The 26,519-nt window shown below is 41.9% G+C and overlaps 1 protein-coding gene across 1 annotated transcript in view; it reads right to left on the bottom strand.

Annotated features, from left to right (window-relative positions):
• The window catches only part of DCN (decorin), a 94,395-nt gene extending 79,557 nt beyond the window's left edge, over positions 1-14,838 (bottom strand). The window contains exons 1-2 of the mRNA XM_029601635.1: positions 14,631-14,838; positions 3,239-3,494 (exon numbers count right to left, since the gene is read on the bottom strand). Coding sequence (XP_029457495.1) covers positions 3,239-3,458 — 220 coding nt within the window. The 5' untranslated portion in view covers positions 3,459-3,494; positions 14,631-14,838. The remainder of the gene's footprint in view (positions 1-3,238; positions 3,495-14,630) is intronic.
• Between the last annotated feature and the right edge of the window lie 11,681 nt (positions 14,839-26,519).

Genomic DNA, 26,519 nt, shown 5'->3' with positions numbered 1-26,519 from the left:
AGTCAACTTCATTATAATATGCATTACTGTCATCATTTCTTTCCTGATATGCAGGATCACCCGCCTCACCTTGTCAATATCTAGAAATGGGTAGAGCTAGCGCACAGAGCATGCTGTAACCGTGATGTCAGCCCAAACTAGGGGCAACAAGTCTAAAATAGCATCTATCCCACATTTGAATCATCATACTACCTCATTTCAATATGGTCCAAACCAGTTATGCAGTTCAATCCTATAGGAAACAGTGGTGAATAAAGTAAACATGTGCAGGATGTATTTTTTTTTTACTCTCTCTGTGAATATGTTTTGTATCGTTCCTTAATTGCTTGCATGCATAACTGTGTCTTGTGTTTGGATACTATTTTGCTTTCAAAGTTGATCAGGTTAAGGCAAGACTGTTGCTATCATTTTCTGTGCCTGAATCTGTGTTAATTTAGTTGCAAGAGCACTAATAGTTTGTGATTCTGACATGCTGCAGCTGTAAGGTAATTTTGTACTTAATTGAGCTTTAAACAGTTGTAGTATATCTTGCTCTGGGCTGTCTGTAGTAGCAGAATAAACAAGATCACCAGATGTAGACCAACAGGCAAAAAAGCACATATGAGGGGAAAATGCTCGTATATTGAGGCTAGAGGATTTTATAGAACAACTATTCATTGGCCTTTGCTTAAGGATCCAGTGTTTGATGCTTCAGTACTGATTTAGTGGAAGGGCCGGGGGAGCCTGTCTTGCTGGGCCCATGATAATATGGGCGCCAGCCAGGCTCCTCCAGTCAGATGCTGGAGGGAGGGTGGGGGAGGGGCAGGGAGTGAAGGAGAGAGCGGGGACACACGTCCTTGCTCTCCTCCCCCCCCCCCCCCCCTCCTGAGATGATGTGCCTGTGATGCGGAGGGGCCGGCTCAGCCGACCTGAGGGCTGTGGTTGGTCGGTCTCGCTGTGTCACTGGGTTTTTTGAATGGAATATAAAAGGGGGCGGAGCCGTTGGGCCCGCCCCTTTTTTGATGCGAGCAGCCGGCCTGATCCCCTCCCTCCCTCCCCTGTTTTTTTATGTGTTATGGGGCTGGTTTGTCGCAGCTTGGGGGGGGGGGGTTATGCGGAGTGACCAGAGCCAGGACTCAGTTGGGGTGGGGTTTAGAGCAAGGAACGCGCTAGGTGGTGGGCTTTCTTGTCTCTGGCTTAGCTGCGTGTGACTGGGTTCAGTCTCATGCTGAGGACCCCTTGCTGGGGGCTGTGGTGGGGGTCCTGATTAGCGGCGGGATGCTGCTGGTTTGTGCAGGTTTGGTGGCCTGCGGAGGGGTCATTGTGCTGAGATGCGGTTGATGACCCCGGGATGGGAGTTTGGAGTGTTAACTTGGCTCTGGTGGTTATTGTATCAATAAAGCTGCGGCCTTGTTTGAATTCCAGACGGTTGTTTGTGTGTTATTATATCATAAGACTGTAAGGAGCTGAGGGGAGGGGACCATCAGCGCTGGCTGCCCATATTATATATTGATGTGCTTTCAATTTCATATGATGTTACAAAGTTATCACATGCCTTTCTCTGTCTCATGCTATATCCTCATCTGATTGCATTACAGAGCTCATCTCTATGCTACAGCTATTGTAAGCTATTTCATGAAGGTTTATTATGTTGTAAATGTGTTTTTCTTTTCTTACCCACAGAATAGCATCTTTGTGCTCAGGAGGCATTCTAATGTGATGGATAGTAGTGTTCATGATGGTAGACAGAAAAATATGTTTGAAAGTTGCTAAGTGCAGTACAACTTATGGCCATGTACTCTTTTGTGAAATTGTTAAATTGATTTAATTGTTAAATTGTATCATAGTACTACATGTGTAGTTACCAGCTAAAGTGTCGAGAATGCATATTTTATTTATTTATTTATTTATTTATTTTATTTTATATACTGACATTCGATCGAGATATCACATCGGTTTACATATAACTAAACAAATAAGACCAGAACTGCTTATTTTACATTGTAACAAGGTAACATGGAAACATTTTACATTGTAACAGGGTAATGTGGAAACATGGTAACTTGTATAAAATAAACATTGTAACTTGTTTAAAATAAACATTATATTATGGAAACTTGTATAGGGTGTCTCTTATGTTGGGTATTTAGAACAAATAACATTGTAGCTAGGGAGGGATTTGGGAGGGATAAGATGGTGCATATGTTGCTTATATTGCCCAGTATGTACTAATATGTGAGATGTCGCTATCATAATATTCGTTTGCATGCATGTAGAAAACGTGTTTAATAAATATGTGAGGTATGGCAGGATGAGTATAAGAGAGGGAGAAAAGATGTGGCTGTAGGGAAATCTAGGTTTAAATTAGGATACGAGATAGCATGGATGTGGTAGATGAGGTCCTAGCCAAAGCAGTTTTTAAAAGCTGAGCACTGCAATCTCTGGTGAGAAAAATAGCTTGTGCATAGGAAGCCTTAGTCTGTGTTTAAAAATAGGGGAAGGGTGGTAAATAGGGATGTGAATCGGGCTTCGGACGATTGAAAATATTGGACGATATTTTCAAAATCATCAGAAATCAGGGGCTCCCCCAAAATGATAGGAACCCCCCCGTCAGCTGCCAGTATTCAAAATGGTGCCGATAGCCTTTGCCCTTACTATTTCACAGGGGCTACCGGTGCCATTGGTCAGCCCCTGTCACATGGTAGGAGCACAAGACGGCACAGGCCATCCAGTGCTCCTACCATGTGACAGGGTCGGGCCAATGGCATGGATACCCTGTCACATGGGAAGGGCAAAGGGCCATCGGCGCCATTTTGATTAGTGACAGCCGATGGCCCGGGAGCGGGAGATCACTCCAGGGACCCCCACTGGTCCAGGCTTATACGATTTTCAAGCAGGAGAAAATCTCTTCCTGTCTGAGGAGTGCCAGAGGTGAATTAAAAGTGTTCAACTGTGCATATATTTGGGTGAACAGGTGCTGTGTGCTATGCTGAGGGCATACATGGAGTGTCCGTGATCTGAATATCTTCTTCTATGACCATGATGTATCTTTTGTTGTGCTGAATAGCTGGTAAAAGTAACATTCATTAAAGCCCATGTATGTCTCTCCCTTCAGCCTCTAGGGCCCAACAGGATTTTGAGTGAGTTGATCCTGATATGAAGGATAGCTTCATGGTAGACACATAGTTTGACATAGACTATAAACATTTAACTGTGCAAACAGGAATAATGTAACTTATGAGGTAATTATACATCTTACCTAAGTCTGAACACTGCACAACCCGAAGATGACACTGACAGCGAAAGGGGCAAACAGGCTGAAATGGTAATAGTGGTGGACGTGCAGTATGGGGAATGGTCGGATCTCCAGACCCTTCCAGCCCTTCATCTTCTAACATGAAGTCAAACAAGCCTCTTTGGTAGAACGGTTTGGCCCAGCAAACCGACACAAGCAGGAGAAACAAAACAGCAGTCCTCATGGTTTAGTTCATGTATTCAAGAGAGAGCCGAAGACCCTAGAAATTAAAATCAGATTTTAAATGCCATAGTTGTCTCGGTGCATCCTTACAACTCTGCCTAAAATAGAACTTAATTTAAAAAAAAGAACACATTCAAGTTTAATAAAGAATTAGACATAAATAATTGTGTTGTTATAATATTAAAAGGCAATGCTTGGAATACCATTTTGTTTATTCCTCCTTTCAATAGAACTAATTGTGATTATGAAATATATTTTACCTTTTTTTTTTTTTGTTATTTATTTTGAAGTAATTTGTAGCGTCCAGAACATATTGGACCACAAATGGGCAAGAAGCTTGTGAAACTATACATGCATGCATGAATTTTCTCCAAAAATGATTGAGATCATATTGCATATTATTTCCATTAGGTAGTCTGAGGGCTATTTTTATACCTTATTTTCCATAGTTTGACAGAAAGAAAACTTGATCTATTGGGTTCAGCTTTCCTCTGGCACTCTGTGGAATGCAATTCTACTTGTTATGCACCTGTAATGATTCTGAGGATAAACGGAAAGATGACTGGCTTGACTTGCGTCAACATGCGCTTAGTATCCTCTTTCTCAGCTCACCTAGGGCCTGGTTCACTTACAGGTAAATTTTCAAAAGGATTTACATGTGTAAATGTAACTACTATTGTAGCAATTTTCAAAAGCCATGTAAAGTGCACTTACGTGAGCAAATCCTATGCCTAATTCAATGGCATATATTGTAGCAATTTTCAAAAGCCCACTTACGCGAGTAAAGAGCATTTACTCGAGTGAAACCCAGGTTTTTGCACTTAAATGCATTTTTAAAATCAGGCCCTGAGGGCTTTTCTCCCTGTAGACACAGCCTAGGAGAAAAGCCATAGTAAATCAGGCCTCTAGTCATGCTATATAGGAAATTCCTTGGATAAAGAAACAAAAAGACCCAATTTTGCTCTTCAATATTGATTTTCTTCCTCTACTGTTATACAATAGCTGAATCCATAAAATGATTTATGAAAAGTTTCATGAAAAAAGAGTCATGTTGGGAGAAAGAGGGCAACATCAAAGAAAGGAAATTTCCCAGTAAAGATGAATCTTGTAGCATCCCCTTGTGTTAAAAGTAGAACCACAACTCTCACCCATAGATAGGACTCATGGTGCAGATAAATTACAGAGCATGCTGACTGCATGGAAACATCATTTTAGAGTTTTACAAGGAGTCTAGGGTGGCAGTGTATCAAATTAGAAGGTTTTACAGTGGAATTAAATCACAAGGAGTGCATGGAATAAGAAATAGAAATATCATTGATAATATTGTTTCATTTCATTCCCGAAACAAAACAATTCCCCCTGAAATTGTTTTGGGTGGGAGGGATTATGTTTTATTCTGGTTTTTTTGTTGTTGTTTTTTTTAAATAGAACCTGCTAATTGCAAATGGGACATACTAGATTATTTTAACATGTTCTATTTGCAAATAGTGGGGGTTATTTATAAAAATGAAATGAAACAAGGGAGCATGCACACCCCAAGTGGACAGCAATGTTTAAGATAGATCTCATTGTAGGATAAGTTACAGAACCTGTTGAACGGTCACATAGCTAGCATCCAGTCCTTCTGCTTTAGATTCACCATAAAGAATCTGTTGGTCGTGCTATCTGGTAAATTGGCTTGTTAGGTCCTCAGAACCTGTTCTGTAGTTATTAGGGATGTGAATCGTGTGCCCTATCGTCTTAACGATTGAAATCGTCTGGCAGGAGAAGAAAATCGTGTTTGGCATGATTTTTTAGTTAAAAAATCGTTTTTTCCGATTAGTGCGCACTAACCGGGAGTTAGTGCGCACTAACCATTGTTAGTGCGCACTAACAGAAAATGATACAATTTGACACTTTTCAGGTCAGTTAAGGTCAGTTTAGGAATGAATATGTATTCCTATTGGCTGCCCTCTTATTTATTCATGTTACCAAGGTTCCCACTGACAATATATGGGGGATGGGAAATGGAAACAGTTGGTAGCTTGACAAAAAAAGTAATGTGATCAGTCAATGTGACTAGAACTTGTGCCCTAACCCTGATACCAGGGGTGTTGTGATCTTCCTGCACACAGTGCCCTAACCCTGACACCAGGGGTGTTGTGATCTTCCTGTATACAGTGCCCTATCCCTATTAATACCAGGAGTGTTGTGATCTTCCTGCACACAGTGCCCTATCCCTATTAATACCAGGAGTGTTGTGATCTTCCTGCACACATTGCCCTATCCCTATTAATACCAGGAGTGTTGTGATCTTCCTGCACACAGTGCCCTAACCCTGACACCAGGGGTGTTGTGATTGTCCTGCATGCAGTGCCCTATCCTGCCTGCATTACTAGTGAGAGGCTGGCTTCACAGACAGGGGGGAGCTTCCTGACCCTCACTCCTCCCCTCCCCCATGTCCCAGCCAGTGAATGGTGTGTGGGTGAGTGGGGGGGGGGGGAGGATGGTGAAGGCGGAGACAGTTCCCTCCCTGCATTATTAGTGAGAAGCTGGCTTCACAGACAGGGGGGAGCTGCCTGACCCTCACTCCTCCCTTCCCCCATGTCCCAGCAAGTGAATGGTGTGTGGGTGAGGGGGGGGGAGGAGGACGGTGAAGGGTGAGACAGTTCCTTCCCTGCATTACTAGTGAGAGGCTGGCTTCACAGACAGGGGGGAGCTTCCTGACCCTCTCTCCTCCCCTCCCCCATGTCCCAGCCAGTGAATGGTGTGTGGGTGAGAGGGGGGGGAGGATGGTGAGGCTGAAACAGCTCCTTCCCTGCATTACTAGTGAGAGGCTGGCTTCACAGAAAGGGGGGAGCACACAGTGGAAAATTATGCAAGTCAAGCAGCAAAAATATATAACAGTACACAGTCAAAAAGCTACAGGCACTGCACAGTCATCACCTATTAGAGGTCTTTCTTCCTCTGCTATGCTCCAGCTCTGAGGTAGCCTTAGAAGAATGGGACCCACCCAGGGTGCTTCCCTATTTGTACCTGCTTTCTGGTGTGTGGGTCTCTGAACTGGAAACACTCTCCTGAACTGGTAGGCTTCTCCTGACTCCTTCAAAACACAAACTCTGAACTAGAGCTCCCAGGCTATCAGTCCATACTCTAACTGCAACCAGAAATCCACTCCTTATATCTTAAGTCAAATCTTCAGTGAAAAGCAAGAACTAGGTGACTAACTCCCCATTCACTACTCTCCATTTTTCTTGGTGCTCTCTACCTCAAGATCCTCCTTGAACCCCCAAGGAAATCTTCCTAATTCCTAAAAGGCTGAGGTCTCTCTGACCTCGATCCTCAGCCACCTTCCCAAGATGGAAGACGGGACAAAAAACAAGCCAGACTGGGCTCATGAGTTTTGTGAAACACACTTGTTCACAAAAAGAACTCCCACTGGGGGGTGTGCACTCCTACTCTTCTGATCTCTTACAGTCAGTGTCTGTATGTAAGGGACCCACAATGACAAAATCTTTCCAAAATATGAGACAGGCAAATACAGAAGAAAGACAAATGGGTATAGCAGCAATGGAGGCCATTTTGTGTATACCATTCAACTCCATTGGGCTATGCTATGACTTGCACAGGTTAAAACAAACTGAATACCCACATTACACATCAGAGCTCTAGATGTGTCAATCAACTCCATAACATAGGAAAATACTCCTTTTGTAGCACCTCCTCGGTAAACGTTTTAGTTAGACTTCAAATGGCGTACCAATTCAGAGACATTTGTGTGGAAAAGTAATGCTAAAAAGTAATCCGCCGAATTAAACCATGGGCTATGGGACAAGGCATGAACCCATGCCCTGGAAAAGGCACATAAATACAACTCTTCTGTACAAGCATCTGAATAATAGCCTTCTTCTCTTGTCTGAATAAGGGCTGGTGGGGCAACCTTCCACTTGTTGGATTGGAAAGATTGTATGGATGACAATCCATCTCATTCTTCCTCCTTCTTCCATGGACTCTCTGGGTTAGAGATCCAAGCTCCTGCAAAACACCATGAATAGAACATCCCTACAAATTTCACTAGGCTAGAGAAAACATGACACCTTAAAATTATGACTGTGCACTGGAACCTGGAAAGAATAATACATTGCGTTTAAGGTGCCGATGTCACTGTAGATTTTTCTGGTCACCTAAAAATAAAGAGGCTAATTTTAGAACAGGCTACATAAGTTTGTAGACGATGTGCCCAAGTTGCACCAGTTTTAAAAGCAAACTTATCCATGTAAGTTCGCTTTGAAAATTATCCCAGGAAACAATTACACCTGATATTTGATGCACATAGTTTTGCTGAGAGAATATATGTGCATACATTTTGAAATCAAAAAGTATTGCATAAGCTAAAACTCCACACAGTCTCCACCCCTGGAATGCATCTGTCCTAGGCCTGTAAAAGCATGTACATGCAATTTGTATGTGCGTAATTTTACACATGTATGGGTTACACATTTTTTTTAAAGGGCCATTTCAATGGGTAAAGCACTTCCTTACCCGCACAGAAGTCCTTTTGAAAATTACCCTCAAAGTGTCAAAATAAGATGATGTTGCAAGGATGCTAATGCAAATAATGATAAAAATGGATTGAACATTTTTTGTATTTTTGTGATTTCCATAGTTTTTTTTAAATGTTGTACTTCTTTCAACATTTTTCATTTTTATGTAGTTTTCTGAGACTTGTCCCTTTTTTAAAAACCAAAAACCAAAAACCATGTTTCCCAAAGTCAACTTGAAGATTTATTCTGATCTTCTTGCCCTCTTGAACAAGACAGGTCAATCATCATCTTACAGGGTAATTTTAAAAGGAACGTGTGTGCGCTCATAAACCCGCATATCGGCGCGCAAGCAAAGAGGCACTGCAGTTTTAAATTGTGCTCGCAAGTACATGTGTAGCATTTCAAGTTCCCTTCACACGCATATTTCTGCTAGGGGTTTAGCAGCTTTTATAGGAGTATGCATGAGGATTTCAAATTATGCTCGTGTAAGGGAAAAACCATTTTCCCCAAATAGTCCACCAGCTTGTCCAGTTCATATTAAGGTCTTGAAGACCCCTCTGGTTCTTCATGCTACAAGCCTCCCACTTGACCCCAAACTCTCATACTGTGCTAAATGCCCTAAAACACGAGATCTCCAGACTTGTTCCTCATTAGGACCAGAAGTAAAGTTAGGTGGATAACAAGCTGGCACGTGCCATGGTCAGCTTTTTAAAATGACATACGAGCATACGTCATGGCCCCACCCCAGAATATCCATACACCACCCATGCCACGCTTCTTCTTCCATCCCTTCTTCTTGATGTGTGCATCAAGTGGCTTCTTAAGAAGTGCATTGCTCGAGCGAGGCCTGCATACAAGTGTATGTGGCCATTTTTGCTTTTAAAATCGACCTGTGAAAGTCAATAGGGAAATTTAGAATTCCGGAGTCCAGACAAGTCCTTAGGATGCAGTTCTCATGATGGCTTGATGTATCTGGAACAATAAAGATCTCTGGAATCCTCTCAGGATACAGAACTTCTCTTAAATGCCCAGAGAAAGGTACTTTCCTGGAATGCTTTAATCCCGTCAAGAGTCAACATCAAGTAAAGTACCTGCAAGAAAGCATAAACTGGACAAACCAGTAGAAATAACAAGTAGAAACAAGTTAGTCTTTGAACTAGAGTTCTTGGTTTGGAAATCCTCTTCATGATTTCTTCAAAAGTGGAAATGAGATGCATATGGCAATATGGGATTTTCAAACAGGCTGTTTCACTAGAAACAATTCAGGTACTGGCAATTTTTCTAGCTATACTAGTCATGGCGAGGCTGACAATCTTCTGGCATAGTTCCACCCAGAATCCCAGAGGTTGATGGTCAACTGGAAAACATGGACTGGAATATTCACAGGAAACTCCATCCCTTTTTCAAGCAATGTAGTGTTTCTGAGCTATTACCAGTTCCATTTTTAATAAGCAACTCAGAAGTTAGAACTGCAAGCAGGTTGCAGGGAATGGCACATATCCCATGCCAGACTGGTTTCTCTTGTTGGGGGGTCCATCCTGGTAACTTGTTTTCAACTACTGCAGTCTCCATGTAGGAGTATTTCCAGGTTCTGCAGAATTCAACACAATCAGAGCTTTGACATTTCAACTCCTTGCAGGCAGGGAGAGGGCTGGAAGCAGCAGCTTGTGCATTGAGCAGTACTAAGAGATTCTGGCAACAGAAGACATCTGCACATCCATATCTTCTGCCTTCCAGGATTAGGAACAGATCAGTTCCCAGTCTTCAAAGCCTGAAACTTTCTATGATGCAGGCTTCATCAGAGTGGAACCTTCAGGCCCCTTCACGAGGACAAAACTGGAAGCATTATTTACAAGTAGGGAATTTCTACAAGAGGACAAAAAAGTCAAACTAGCAGGGGCTGTGACAAGCAGAGTTAGCCTTTCCCCCTGTACTCCTTGGTGGACTTGTTCTTCAGCCCTTTATCCCCTGGTGAGGTCAACAAGATGTTGGTTTTTCAGGTTCATGCACTCCACTACACATGGTGGCAATCTTTTGTTCATCAAAACCCATGGATTTTTTTCTTCAAATCTTTCCAAAACATTTGTGGTGTAATTTACAAGCAGGAGACACTGGTGTAACCCAAAAATGTTCACAATGCCTTCAGGCCCCATATTGGGCACCATTTCAATGTAGCCTCTATTCCACTGGCTACTAAAATGTTGGGGCACATTCAGGATTGTTGGGGCAAGTAGACACCCCATGCTCCCTTGGGTTCTTTCCTGATTGGGGGGAGGCCTTTTGGAGGTAATGCAAAACTTTCCAGTAAAAGTAGCACTGCCATACAGTTTGGTGTTGTTCAAAATATATACCCTTTACTGGAATAGCTGATCCAGACAGATAAAATCAGAATCAGTAGAGTGCACAGAGGAGAATAGTGTAATCCATACAGCAAAAGGAGAAGACAGTATGGTGTCCAAAAACCACAGATGCTGCACAATCTTCACTCACTAGGGATATTTCTTTCTCCTGACCCACTAGCTCTAAGGTACTCTTAGGAGAATAGGACCCTCTGTGGGCTCTCCCTCTTTCGATATTTGCTTTATGGTGTGCAGATCTTTGCAGTCAAATAATATGAACTGGAACATTCTCCTAAAGTGATGCGTTTCTAGTGATTTCTTCCAAGCAATGATGCTGAAAGTAGATTTCACAGTCTGGCAGTCTTTAGCTCCAACCAAAAATCGACTCTTCAAAACTTAAGGCAAATGATCAGTGAACTGAATGAATTATGGGACTAACTCCGCTCTCACTGCTCTTCACCTCTCCTGATTCTCTCAACCTCGGGATCCTTCTTGGACCCCACAGGGAATCTCACTACCTCCTGAAAGGCCTGAGACCTTGAGCTTCAGCCACCTTCCCAGGATGGGAATGTAAACCGATGTGATATCTCAGATCGAATGTTGGTATATAAAACAATAATAAATAAATAAAAGAAAATAAATAAATGGAAGACTGGATGAAAGTCTATGAGCCAAAATGGGCTCAAGAGTTCTTTGAAACACACTCTTTTACAAGAGACCTCCCATTGGGGAGTGTCAGAGAACACTTCACACTCCTGACCTCATACATTCAGTGTTTGTGAAGACTCTGATACTTTGCTGATAGCTTTATTTATTTATTTATTTACTTACACAATTTTTTTTAATATCATAATCTTGTCAAAATTGTTGTGTTCAAAGTAAAATACATGCACAAATAAATATCACAACATCTTAAAAGGCAAAAATCATTAACCTATGATAGACATTTTTATGAATATTTATTAATGAAGTTACAGTGGCCAGCAATGCACGGGCTAGTGGTGAATGTGAGATGCATTGGAATATGTGTTGTCATGGTTAAATGCACAGATCCATTTTAGTCACTGTTAAATAAGCATCCAGATTTAATTACCAGATGCTTAATTCATCTTAAGTCCTTGAAAGAAGAAAATGAATGTTCTTTATGCCATGATTTCAAAATTTATTCTAGTAATTAAAACAACACAAAAAAACCAAAAAAAAAAAAAAACCAACAACTCTTGAGGAGCTAATATATAGCAAATGGAAAGCTTTAATTAAAACAAAAACTCCCATCCCTTTGGTGTTATTATGATCAGTGGAATTCTAACAGTTCTTCTTTTCCTTCCTCTTAATCCATCATAAGCATGTTATAATTATAAAACATTTGTGCCACCAAAACATACATTTTCATCAAAAGATAGAAATAAAAAGGTCCATATGGAAATGTTTTATCCTGCTTAATTTGGGATTTAGCCAGACAAACCATGGGATTTAAATATCCTACTGCACTGACCACCACTGACTTATCTGGGTAAACATTTTTTACCCAAATAACCAGAAGAGTCTTAGGCTTTCTGGGTGTGTTCCAGAATGGGGCTAACATCCAGAACCTTAGCTGGAAAACCCTGTATTTTCAGCATTACCAGCTGAACCTGGTCCCAAGGTTATCCAGGTAACTTCTTTTTAACCGGTTGCTGCAGAATATTCGGTTTAAGTTATCCTTATAAATTTATCTGCACAAGCTTATCAGCTTGCAGCTGAATATTGACCTCAAGAGCTCCATCATAGGCCTTTTTTATGACTGATTTCCATTTCATTCTCGAGTAATTATGCAGTTGAAGGTTTAGAAAGCTCCTCCCACTTGTCCTCCGCAGACATAGACAGCTCTGGGCATTGTGTGCTGGCTGTTGTCCTAAGTATCACGCTAGCACATATAGGGGACAATGTTCAACGTCCTTCTACATTGCTTTGGAAATGTGAGGGGGAGAAGGGGTAGAGAGGCCAGCTGGTACCATGGGTACTGTCACACATGCAGATTTTTCACATATGCTTTTAAAACAGAGGCAGTCAGTGCCATGAAATCCCTGGGCATTGCTTAGCAGCCCTGCCCCCAAGTTCCACCTATTGTACCCACAGGGAGAGTGCAATTTTCAGTCACCAATTTTACCCAGGCAACTGCTTAGTCACCCAGGTAAAATCATTTGTACATTTTACACTCCCCTCCCCTCCCCCAGAACCAAGAAAGAATGAACTTGGGGGAAGCAGTTTTAAAAAGGAAGTGTGTGGCTACTCTTAAAGCACAGGCCCACTATTCCAAAAATATATTGTTTAGAACTGCCAGAAATATAACACCTTCAGAACAAGCAAGGGAACCAAGGTGAAGGTTAATGGAGGAACTGATCCAGGGAGCATGCATGTGGAATGTTTTAGCATCATACATAGCTATTGCTGCTGCATTGGTACAGGAATGCTTGTTTAGGTTCACATTTGGTTTTGCAAATACTTTACTGTAATCTATCATGTAGACACATTATAGAGCATTTCCACTTGGAGCCTTTGGAGCCTATAAAAGCTTTTACTGTAACGCTTACATATTGTTTTACATGTCTTAGTGTGAAGCATGTCAAGGCATTGCTCCAAGTATGTCATGAGTCCCAGCGAGTGAAAGTGAGACGGTTCTGCCTGAAAATCCATTTGCCAAGGGAAGCAGGTACACGGACAGAAACCATCTCCAGAATAACTTTCCGAGAGACAGCATCCACCTAAAGCGTACCGAAACCTCTGCTTCTAAAAGGACAGAATGGTTTCTGCGAGACTGCTGCCTGGAAATGGAAAAAAAAAAAGAAAAGAAGAACCTGTAGAGCTCCCTCACCCTGAATACTTTCCAGGTCTGAGCTCCCTGCGGTGCTGCTTCAGTTCTCGTCTGAAGAATTAACAGTGTGGCTTTGTGGCAAAGACTTTGGATGAACAGGCAAGACATTTTAGGGAGTGAAAAATGGCCATGAGACAAAGAAGAAGAGAACAAAGGCAGTTCACCATACAGTCGTTCTCCACCCAGAAAAGTGCTGCAGATGCCTGAACCCGGCGTGTTCTATCCCCCTCCGGTTCCAGAGTTAGGTTTATGACATCATCTAATTTCTCTGCGATGCCCATACCGTGGTGCTGCCAGAAGCACAGGGGCAATGCTAATGCCTGCTTTGCCACACAACCCAGTGACTCTTAAAACACAAATCCATTCCACTGAAAACTTTACCCAGAAGATCAGAGACACCCAAGGAGTAAAACAGCAAAGTGTATATTCTTTTAAGCATTAGTCCTAGCACTCTCCCACTTCACAGTTGGAAAAAAAAAATGTAATTTAGAAACAACAACTTTTATCAAATAATTATTACCTTGTAAGAGATTGTGTGTGTGTTAAAGAAACCAAAAATAATGTGATGCTATGAACTTTTTCATCTTACAATAACCTCTGTGTAAGGCAGTTGAACTTGCAAGTCCTTTAGGCTTGGCCCTATTTTAGTTTATAATAGCAAGGACAAAAAAGGCACCACATTTCACGTCAGCAGAAAAGTACCGTTTCCTGGTCATCTTGTTGCCTTTACTTAAATGTGAGTGAAATAACAGATCAGCTTAATTCTCTATTACAACATTTATCTTGTGGCTAGCTGAATGTATAGCTGAAGCCTACTGAGCGATGCAATTACAGAAATGACACACAACGAGGGAACTGAGGAGAAGCAGTCGGCACTGGCTGTTTGATCCCCTTTTTTGAATTCTGCCAGCATTTTCAAGATGAGGGACATGCTGGTAAACGTTGCCTTGCAGTAATTTCACATAAGCGGACCGTGCTGCAGAGTCTGCTCTGAGAGCTCGCAGTGGGTTAATCACTGTGCCTTGTACTGCACGCTGTCTACTGATGTTACAGAGAGACAGCAGCGCTGCAAAAACCTTCACATTCCATTTCTTTGCAGCAGGAACAAAAATGCACATTTTCACCAAATCTGTATTACAGCATTAGCAATGTATGTTCATTTAGAGTTTTCCCATTTACTCTACATCATGCTGAAAGTTTGGATGACTAAATTTGTTGCCAAATCTACGTTTACATATAAAGTTACTGTGAAATAAACTACAGTAAAATAATAAAGCCTGGAAAGCGAGTTATCTTTCTTATAATGGAAAAATGTCAAGCCAAAGCCTATACACATCTACAGCTGCAAGACGTTTAAGGTTTTCCTTATCGCTCCCCAAAGCTGCATGCATTCTGTCAGACCTCACTGGTTTTATTAACTTGCTGCACATTACAAGGCATTCAAACAAAGCTCATACCTTTTAATCCAGGGATTTGCCAGTGGACCTCTCAAACCAGAGATGAAATTAAACTAAATATTCAGCTCAGGCAAGAGAGCTTGCAGGTGTGGAAAGGAGGAGGAGGGTAGGCTATTGGTACTTCTCAGTGACTGTCACTTAGACCAAAAAAAAGAGCCCTCCTGCTTCTGTTCCGTAGCACAGAGAGAAAATAAGGTTTCTCTCAATGAACAGAATCCAGGCTGACACCCACACTAGATCATATGGTAATGATATGTCTCCTGTACTCTAGCCAGAAACTTTATCGGCTTTTTCCCTTTATTTCTTTTTCATCTGTTCGGAATCCCACACTACTCGTACAGCACAACATGACCACTTGACCTGTAATTCACAATAGTTAAGATTGTGCAGACCTCTCCCTCACCTTTGCCCTTTCCCCCATAAAGAGTAATAGGCGAATGGGGTCAATTTTCAAAAAATGTTTAACTGCCTAACTTCAGGAGTTAGCTGGCTAAATCTCATCTTTTCTACATTGTTCCCCATAGACTGGCTAAATCCCCCCTTCCTCCCCTCCCCCCCCCAAAGGTGGGCAAAAAAGGGGCGGTTCCAAGAGGGTTCTTGGGGCGGGCTTAAGACTTAGCTGGTTAGTGCAGATTTTCAGTGCTCACTGGCTAAGTTTAGCCGGGCAACTCCAGCAGCCTAAATGGCAGTCTTAATCCAGCCAGTCAACTTTTGCCCAGCTAAAATGAGTTGAAAACCTAACCGTTTTGGTTCAGCTGAAAAAACTAGTTAAAATGAAAAGGTTGTGGCTCTATGAAATTGACTCCTTAGTCGGTAGCGAAGGTTTGTATATGCTGTTTTTAACATTGGTCAGTAAATCTCTGTAACTTTTAGAAAAAGTTATCACACAAAGTCAGTGCTCTTTTACATTTAGAGAGTAATTTTAGACTAGCCCACATATGAAAGTCAGCAAAAGCACACATAAGTCACACCAATTTTCAGGAGGTCATTTTTCGAACAAATAACGCAGAGGTTGCAAGTGTAAAATTTTCATGCAAGCATGCGCATCCTATTTTATAAACCTAGGGAATACGCACGCATTTGTAGTGCCACTCACAAATGTTATCAGGGAAACGAGCGATTTAGGGGCATTGTAGGGCAGAGTTAGGAAATATGCACACAAATTATTTTGTAAGTGGTATATGCATATGCATTACCAAACTCCTCTGTACACTTTTATAGCTGCTAACTGACTTGCAGCAATTGAAATCACACTGGTCTTTTGTCTGTTGCTTTTGAGTGGGTGGTCTGGGTGAACTGGTGGGGTTTCAGAGTGAAGTGCTAGAGGGTCTTTAGGAAGTATTGGTGAACTGGATTCCAATTATGCACGCAGCTAAATATTTTCTGAAGTGGAGTATGTGCACACTTTATAAAATACTTTCCCCTGCATTTAATTCAGGGTTATCATGTGTGTAGTTATAACTATTACATGTGTAAAATATATGTGTGTAATTTTATAAGATAGTTAGTAAAAGCAAGCATGTTCCTGCAGTACAAATATATATGCATACTGAAACATATGCATGTGCTTTCAGGGCAGAAATACATGGTATTTTATAACCCATGTGACTCCAACTACAGTTTATAAAAGAATAGCATTATTCTCCATGGGCTCTTTTACGCGCAGAAATGGTGCACCATAAACAGTTTTGAATGTTAGGCTCACAAAGTGCACTTGTGTTTATAAGCCTGCTTTGAAAATGAGCCCACCAAATCTACCCACATAAATTGTACTTGCTAAAATGCATGCACACAAAAGATACAAGAACACAGGCACACATGTACGTGCGTATGCCGGCTCGCATTAATGGACGCAGCCATTTTATAACATATGCACATATATGCACGCATGGTATAAAATAGGCTGTATGCACATACATGTGTGCACAATTTTATATGGAGGTGCACATGTGCATGCAAGTGCTGCCTCTACCGCGTAAGTGGGAGGATTTTGGTAGATATGTGTGCAGACGCAATAACCAATTTCCCCAGTCCATTCCCAGTTCACCAAGTTAAAGGATAGGACTTCCTAACCCCCTAGTTAATAAGCCTCCCTTTTACCCTTTTAGCCCCAACCCTTAAACCTCACTAACTAGCCTCAGTTTTTTGTTTTATTAGTTACACACCATCCATAGCAGAAGTAAAGTTACGTGCTGGTGCACGTAACTATGCTCTAGTTTCATTTCCTATGTCCTGAAATGCCCATGCCCTGCCCAGACCATGTGCACACCCTACCCTTTTTTGTAAAAAAAAAAAAAATGTTGTGCGTATACCAGGAGATTTGTGCATACTTGCATATTTTTTAAAATCTGCACAATACACTCCAGCCCGTCTTCTGAGGTTATTTCCCGACGCAAAGGGATTTTAACATTTGCCTTACAATTTTCTTGAAAATGTACATGCGTGCTTTTTAAAATCTAAATATATGCACATAATAGAGATGTGAATCGTGTCCTCGATCGTCTTAACGATCGATTTCGGCTGGGAGGGGGAGGGAATCGTATTGTTGCCGTTTGGGGGGGTAAAATATCGTGAAAAATCGTGAAAAATCGAAAAAACGTAAAATCGCAAAACCGGCACATTAAAACCCCCTAAAACCCACCCCCGACCCTTTAAATTAAATCCCCCACCCTCCCGAACCCCCCCCCAAATGACTTAAATAACCAGCGGGTCCAGTGGCGGTCCGGAACGGCAGCGGTCCGGAACGGGCTCCTGCTACTGAATCTTGTTGTCTTCAGCCGGCGCCATTTTCCAAAATGGCGCGGAAAAATGGCGGCGGCTATAGACGAACACGATTGGACGGCAGGAGGTCCTTCCGGACCCCCGCTGGACTTTTTGCAAGTCTTGTGGGGGTCAGGAGGCCCCCCCCCAAGCTGGCCAAAAGTTCCTGGAGGTCCAGCGGGGGTCAGGGAGCGATTTCCCGCCGCGAATCGTTTTCGTACGGAAAATGGCGCCGGCAGGAGATCGACTGCAGGAGGTCATTCAGCGAGGGTTCCGGCGCCTCGCTGAACGACCTCCTGCAGTCGATCTCCTGCCGGCGCCATTTTCCGTACGAAAACGATTCGCGGCGGGAAATCGCTCCCTGACCCCCGCTGGACCTCCAGGAACTTTTGGCCAGCTTGGGGGGGGCCTCCTGACCCCCACAAGACTTGCCAAAAGTCCAGCGGGGGTCCGGAAGGACCTCCTGCCGTCCAATCGTGTTCGTCTATGGCCGCCGCCATTTTTCGGCGCCATTTTGGAAAATGGCGCCGGCTGAAGACAACAAGATTCAGTAGCAGGAGCCCGTTCCGGACCGCTGCCGTTCCGGACCGCCGCTGGACCCGCAGGTTATTTAAGTCATTTGGGGGGGGGGGTTCGGGAGGGTGGGGGATTTAATTTAAAGGGTCGGGGGTGGGTTTTAGGGGGTTTTAGTGTGCCGGCTCACGATTCTAACGATTTATAATGATAAATCGTTAGAATCTCTATTGTATTGTGTTCCATAACGGTTTAAGACGATATTAAAATTATCGGACGATAATTTTAATCGTCCTAAAACGATTCACATCCCTAGCACATAAATCCAAACCCCTTCCCAGGAATGCCTCCTCTCAGTCTGGATAAACTTACATCAGAACATGGCATACCCAGTGGGCAATTTTGTAAAACACCATTTCTGTGCTCAAAATACTGTTTTACCCTTTGACAATGATCCTCCCAATGTAGCTAATCACATAATTACTGCAATTTTGATAACACGGCAAAAGAAAAATATATAGCCTTGTGTTAAAATAATTATACAAATTGCCCATGGAAATGCTGCTTTGCCAGTTTATGCCAAGGTGCTTAAATTCCAGAAACAATAATATCTGAGTATACAATAAGCATTTTTTTAAATAGCTTGGAATGTAAATATTTAAAAACCTGCCAATTACTGTTTTTATTAGTAAAATTATGGGAAGCGACTTTTATCTATGGCTAGAAAAAAAAGTTTATATTGTATAAGCACACATTTTCTTAACAATGAAGGATATTATTATTGAATAGCTGTGTATCTGTTGGTGTGTAAGAGGAAAGGATAGATTATGTACACCATCTGCTTAGCTTTTGCCTGTGGTACATTCTGTAAATTATGTTAGAAATGTTCAATTATTTTAACTCTATACCACTGAAAACACAAAAGCCACTTAACATGCAATACTTAAACTGAGTTGAAATGCAGCAGTGAGGCTCTGCTTATCATAAGAACATAAGAACATAAGAAAATGCCATACTGGGTCAGACCAAGGGTCCATCAAGCCCAGCATCCTGTTTCCAACAGTGGCCAATCCAGGCCATGAGAACCTGGCAAGTACCCAAAAACTAAGTCTATTCCATGTAACCATTGCTAATGGCAGTGGCTATTCTCTAAGTGAACTTAATAGCAGGTAATGGACTTCTCCTCCAAGAACTTATCCAATCCTTTTTTAAACACAGCTATACTAACTGCACGAACCACATTCTCTGGCAACAAATTCCAGAGTTTAATTGTGCGTTGAGTAAAAAAGAACTTTCTCCGATTAGTTTTAAATGTGCCCCATGCTAACTTCATGGAGTGTCCCCTAGTCCTTCTACTATCCGAAAGAGTAAATAACCGATTCACATCTACCCGTTCTAGACCTCTCATGATTTTAAACACCTCTATCATATCCCCCCTCAGTCGTCTCTTCTCCAAGCTGAAAAGTCCTAACCTCTTTAGTCTTTCCTCATAGGGGAGTTGTTCCATTCCCCTTATCATTTTGGTAGCCCTTCTCTGTACCTTCTCCATCGCAATTATATCTTTTTTGAGATGCGGCGACCAGAATTGTACACAGTATTCAAGGTGCGGTCTCACCATGGAGCGATACAGAGGCATTATGACATTTTCCGTTTTATTCATCATTCCTTTTCTAATAATTCCCAACATTCTGTTTGCTTTTTTGACTGCCGCAGCACACTGAAAGCAGTCTGAATATTGTCCTCCTGCTCATAGCTCTTCATTCCAACATGTACCTACATGAATGCCCCTCAGCCTAGACCAGGCATAAACCTGGAGGAAATGTCAGTAAATTGCATGTATCAGTGCGCTTATAATCCTGAACACCTTTATTGCTCAGTTGGAAGAAAAAATAAGGTATTAGGGTCTAACATCTTGTCTTAATTTTATTTTAGCCAAAAGCTGCACAAGGGAGTAATTACTCTTTTCATCCTAACTGACTGCTGTGAAGAAAAGAAAATGGAAGGAACAATTCCATCTCTAGTTTTACAGTCATCAAATGCCAATGTCAATTGACTAGGTTCATGTGTCAGTTATCATATATCAGTTCAGACACTCAAGTTATCTATTCAGTCAAAACAGAAAATGGATTAAATAAATATGCAATAATCTTTAGAAGATAATAGTAAATAATACCAAGCCCTAGCTAAAGAACAGTTAATAAGAGGGGCATTAATACATGTTCATAGTTCTAGTTACAGTGAGAAGTACAAATAGTTACCCAGTGGACTGTGCAAAGAAAAGTAGAAGTTGACCAAGCAAGTGATGCAATATTTATATACAGCAAGAGTCTCCTCGCCAATGAAAATCTAAACAGCTTCCCAATTAGGACATATTCAGCCCAAAAACAAATGAACCAACCCTGACTTACTCAGTTCCCCATCTGAATGAGGTACACTGGTCTGGCTGGTGAGGTATCCTTACTCTTGTACTGGGTCATTAGATACAAGGAGTAAATGTAGTCAATCAGTCGGATCAGTTGCGCCCTCCTTCCTCCAAAAAAACAAAAACAATTTGAAGGAAGCTATACTGGGCTCTTCATGGTCCAGCTATATTTTGGATAGCAGAACCACTGAGGATGCAATGGCTTTCTACACAAGATGACTCTGAAGTCTTTTGTTTTTTGACCGTATCTACATGGATGTTTATATATTGCTCAGTGATCGGAGTAGTGGCAAGGCTCACAGTTTAGGAGTCATTGATAAGAGGCCTTGCCATGTAACTTTTGCAGGTTTCAGGTTTTTTGCAGCCCTCTCCTAGGCAGAAAAGGACTGAAAAAAGCCCTTTAACCTGAATAACTTTTCTTTTAGGTAGTGGTGACAGGGCAGAACTGCAAATCCCTACTTTCTAATAATTCTTGGAAACATCCTAGAAGACTAGGGTTTGTGAAACTTACTTCAGGAGATTGCCCTCAATAACACCTTATGACTCACAGGATATAAGATACATGGATTAGCATGCAAAAAAGTAGTATCCTATCATCATAAGCATCATAAGCTATCTAGCTGCTTTGTCTTGGAATAGCATACCTTTAGTGATTAGAAAGGAAATTACTACTTAAAGTTTCATATTTAGTCAATATCTGGATAGCAAAGTTAGCCCGATAAACTTATCCGGCTAACTTTGGAGGTATATTCAGTAGTGCAGCTTAAAGTTAGCTGGCTAACTATACCAGCTAACTTTAGGAAAGCTCTTTGGCCTGACCAGTCTTAGCCAGCTAAGGGCTTAATTCACCAAACCTTTTCTCCCATTCTGAGTCTGTGGGAAAAAAGCTTAGTAAATCAGGCCCTAAGTTAGTCAGCTAGCTCTGAATATCAAAGTTAACCGGATAACTTAAGCCTGGATTTTCCATTCTCACAGAGAATGGTGAATCTTGGTGGTAACGGGGGCGGGAGGGTGAAGGGGGGGGGGGCGGGTCTGCGAAAGCCAGCAGCGATCATACCACCGTGGTGTTATCGCTGCCGGATTTCGCACCCAGTAGCGCCACCGTGAAAGGTGGTGCTTGGGCGCGCTACTGGCGACGATAACGTGGCTTACCTTATCGCCGCCAGCGAAGATACCGCCGCGTCCACCTCCTCGCCGCCCTAACTCCTCCCCTCCCCGCCCCGACTCCGCCCCCCCCACTTGCTATCGCACGCGAAAAGTCCCTTTTCCGTGCGATACGAATAGAAAATAACCCCCTTAGCTAGCTAACTCAACTCCTCGCAGCTATGCGACTGGAACACCCTTAACTTATCTGGCTAAATTCTAGCCCCTTAACTTATTAGCTGGTTAGAATTTAGCCCTAATCTTAATTTAGCTGGATAACTTCTGAGTTATCCGACTAAATATTTTTTAATATGGACCTCCTGGTTCATTTAACAAGCCTATGAGCAGGAGGTGGATTACTTTAGTATCACTGAGATTTCTTGTTATTTGGACAGCTTCTTAGATTGATTATTTTTATTTGCTTTTTATTTTATTTTCATTCTTTTTATTGCATGTAATTTATTGCATTTCATGATAAACTGCTTTGATGACCCTGTCAAAGGGCGGTTAATCAAACTGAATAATAATAAGATGCTTCCTGCTCTGCTATCAAGACATGATTCAGTAATCTCATATGCAACTATTTGCATTGCTTATAGTTGCATATACTAGGAAAGGATTCAAGGGATTTATACAGAGCAAAACTGTTGAATCAATAACCCTTGGCATCACAGCTGTGCATCTGATTGCAAAGCACAAAATTTGGAACAGCTAATCTCTGTTCTAGGTTGTGAGGGAGTGGCCTACTGGTTAAAGTAGTGGGCTGGGTACCCTCAGACATGTGTTTAGGTCTATGTTATGTCACTAATTGTCCCTGTGATCTTTGACCTGTACTTCAGGTACCCACTTAGATTGTGTTATCTTTGGGGAAAAGATTTACTGTACTTCTATGTCATCTGATGCATGGTCACTAACAAAATAAATGTGTTTCTGATTTTTATTTTTCTTGAAAGTTAAGACAGATGATGACATAAGTGATCGCCATAGTGCAGAGAGGTGCTTTTTGCAAATCCCCCACAACTGCCCATTATATTCTATCAGTGTAACACCTTCTTCGTTCTTTCTTGGGTTATTCTAGCCCTGTAGTTTTCTTAAAGAGCCACTTTGATATTGGAGGGAGCTCACTAAAGAAACCTACTGCTACAGCATTTAACTTTCATAAAGGTGATTATGACATAATAAGGAAAATGGGTAGCATAAAACTGAAAGGCGCAACTGCAAAGATTATGACGGTAATTTTGAAACAGCTGCGCGGGTGCACATGTATGTGCGTTTGCCGGCTCGCATCTAGAGACGCGTGCATTTGATAACATATGCGCGTATATCCACGCATGTTATAAAATAGCCTGGATGCATGCTCATGTGCGGACAATTTTAAATGGACATGCACATGTGCACGCAAATGCCGCATCTGCCGCGCAAGTGGGAGAATTTTATAAGGGATGCATGCCAAGGCTATAGCTAATTTTCCCAGTTCATTTCCAGTTTGCTCAGTTTAGGGCTAAGACTTCCAAACCCCCTAATTTATTAGCCTCCCTTTCCCTCTGTTAGCCCCAACCCTTAAAACCCCCCTGACTAGCCTAGATATTTTTGTTTGTTTACTTGCATGCTATTCATAGCAGTAGTAGGTACATGGCAGGGGACCCAGGCACACGCCTGTGCACATAAATATTTACACACACATCTATTGGTCTTCTCCCAACATGCCCCGCCAGACCATGCCCCGTCCCTTTCTCCAAACATTTGATTTGGGCGCATAGAGGGAGATATGCATGTACATGGTTGGCTTATAAAATCCTGTCGGCACGCACAAGCTCAACTTGTGCATATATCTCCCGACTTTGGCACATGTAGGGCTTTTAAAATTCATTTATAAGAGTTTAGCTCAGGCATGGATGTTTAAAAAGTGGAAGGAAGGCTAAACAACTACCAACATGGTTAAAAGGTGAGGTAAGAGAGGCTATAATATCTAAAAGAACATCTTTCAAGAAATGGAAAATGGATCTGAATGAAGAAAACAGAAAATAGCATAAGCACTGGCAAGTCAGACAAAGCATTGATAAGAAAGACAAAGAGAGAATTTGAAAAGAAGTTTGCCATGGAAGCAAAAACTCATAATAAAAACTTTTTCAGGTACATTCAAGGTAAAAAGCTTGCGAGGGAGTCAGTTGGACCATTAGATGATCAAGGGGTAAAAAGGGCACTTAAGGATGACAAAGCCATAGCAGAGAGACTAATTGAATTCTTTGCTTCAGTATTCACTAGGGAAGATGTAAGAGATATACCCATGCAAGAAATGATATTTAAAGATGATTCAGAGGAACTGAAACAAACCTCATGAACCTGGAAGATGTACTAAGGAAAATTGACAAACAAAAGAGTAGCAAATCACCTGGACCAGATGGTATACATCCCAAAGTGCTGAAAGAACTGAGAAATGAAATTGAGAACCTGTGATTAGAAATTTTTAAACTATCAGTAACATCAACTATGGTACTTAAAGACTGAAGGGTTGCCAATAGGGATGTGCATTCGTTTGCAACAAAATAGGAAATAAAGACGATATTTCCTATTTTGTTGCATTTTGGGGGACCAGTGAAACAATAGGAAAACCCACGAAATTTCATGTTATTTTCTTATCATTTTTTGGTGGGGAGAAAGGGAACATTAAAAAAAAAAGGCTGGGGAGGCAAGATGGCGGCTGCGTGAGCTCGACCGGAGGAACGCTCTCATTCTGGTAAAATTTCCTCGAAGATGCCTGCAAAAAGAAAGGGCAGGGTACGCTCTTACCCCTCCAAAGCTGCCATGCCCTCTAGCCAGAAATTGATAACAGCCTACCGGTCGCTTCCAAGCCAAGAGGAGGATGAAAACCCCGCTGTGATTTCTCTCGAGGGAGCGAGAGAACCACCTGGGGAGGTAACCTTGAGTCCTCCGTGTCTTCAACCACATCAAGCCCCGGGATTGACTGGCTCCTCTCTTTCGCCCGGGACGCCGAATGATGACGTCGCTCGGGCAGTCCCGGATGGTGGGGGCCAGAGGGAGGACTTACCCGGCCCCGGAGGTGCACAGACGCGCTCGGAGGAGCTGAACGGAGGAAAAGTAGGGATGGGGTTTCTGACTTTGACACCGGACGGCGAACATGGAGCGCAGGCTGCGACCACCGAAGGGCCTGGGACAGCAACGGAGGGAATAGACTTTGCCCAAATGGAGTTGGGTGAGTCTTTTCACATTCCTGCTAGACCTGAAGTGGTAATGCTTGAAGCGTTGTGGGACTTAATGGTTGGTCTAGGCCAATGCCATAAGAAGCAGGGGTCAGAGTTAAAACTCCTAAAAGAAAAAGTGGAAAAACTGGAAGAAAGGGTGGAGAAACAACCCCTTGAGATGAAACAACAGATTGGGAAAGTTGAAACTTTGATGGTTAAGAACTCTGACTGTGTTTCGAAAGTAATAAAAGATTACAACTACATGAATAGGAGAATAGAACAACTTGAAAACTACAATAGGAGACTAAATTTGCGAATGCTTAACTTTCCTAAAATCTTAGGACAGGAGATTCTTATGGTTGTTAAAAAATATATGGTGGAAATATTGAAATTTGATGAAAGAAATATTCCTGTAGTAAATAAATTGAATTTCCTGCCGGCTATGATAAATACTAAGGATAATCAAATTCAGTCAGAAGCCCTAGAAAACTTAACACAGTTTCTTGAAAATTCTACTGATGAAGTTCTTGAACGCGGAACCCTGTTGGTAACATTGTTTAATGAGGCTGATGTAAGCCAGATTATGCAGAGATATTTTAAAAACATCTCAGCAAGTTTCTTTACACAACAAGTCAGAATATACCCTGACTTTACACGTGTTACCCAGGAGAGGCGTAGAGAATTTCTGAAGTTAAAACCACAAGTATTAACTTTGGGTTATGTATTTCAACTAAGATATCCATGTAAGTGCATGATTAGATCAAAGGATGAGTCCTTTATCTTTTTCTTTCCAGAGCAATTAAAATCCTTTATAAATGCTAGGACTATAACTTCACCCTCAGTAATTAACATCTAAACTGAAGACATTTAATTAATTAAGAGAACTTGGACACGCAGCCTTTACTTATAAGTTACGTAAAGGTCTCCCATTTATTTTCCTAGTCTCACCTCAGTTTTATTACCTTTACAGTGAGCTCACATAGAATTAGAAACTTTCCACAAATTTTATGTTAAATTCATGATATTGCTAAATTTTCTTTGTTTTCTTCTGACTTTGTAAAATGAAAAAGATATACTCTATGTAAAACTCAGTCTTTCTGGAAGTAAAAATTGTTTTACTTGAATGTAATTGAAATTGAATAAAAATAAAAAAAAAAAAAAAAAAAAAAGAAAACCCAAACCCACCCCAACCCTTCAAATTTAATTAAATGCAACCCCCTACCCTCCAAACCCCCAAGACTTGCCCGACCTCCCCCCCCAAGACTTGCCGAAAGTCCCTGGTGGTTCAGTGGGGTCCCGGGAACGATCTTGCCCTCTCAGGCCGTCAGCTGCCACTAATCAAAATGGTACCATGGCTCTTTGCCCTTACCATGTGACAGGGGCTACCAGTGCCATTGGTCAGCCCCTGTCACATGGTAAGAGCAATGGATGGCCCGCGCCATTTTTTAATGGCTGTCCATTGCTCCTATTATGTGACAGAGGCCGGTCAATGGTGCCGATAGCCCCTGTCACATGGTAAGGGCAAAGGGCCATCGGTGCCATTTTGATTACTGGCAGCTGATGGCCCGAGAACGGGAGATCACTCCCGGGACCCCCACTAGACCACCAGGAACATCTGTCAAGTTTTAGGGTGGTTGTAATTAATTAAATTTGAAGGGTTGGGATGGGATTGGAATTTTCGTTTCAGGGCAGCCGAAAAAAAATCAGCCCAAACTGCGAGAAAATGAAATTTCCCACGGCGAGCCGATAACGAAGGCCAAACCAAAATGTTCGGCCGAATCACATCTCTAGTTGCCAATGTAACACCCGTTTTTAAACAGGGATCAAGGGGTGATCCAGGAAACTACA

Source organism: Rhinatrema bivittatum, chromosome 4 (genome assembly GCF_901001135.1).
Source record: "Rhinatrema bivittatum chromosome 4, aRhiBiv1.1, whole genome shotgun sequence".
Lineage (NCBI taxonomy): Eukaryota > Metazoa > Chordata > Amphibia > Gymnophiona > Rhinatrematidae > Rhinatrema > Rhinatrema bivittatum.
Note: the sequence above shows the minus strand (reverse complement) of the source record. Positions and strands in the feature narration are given on the sequence as shown.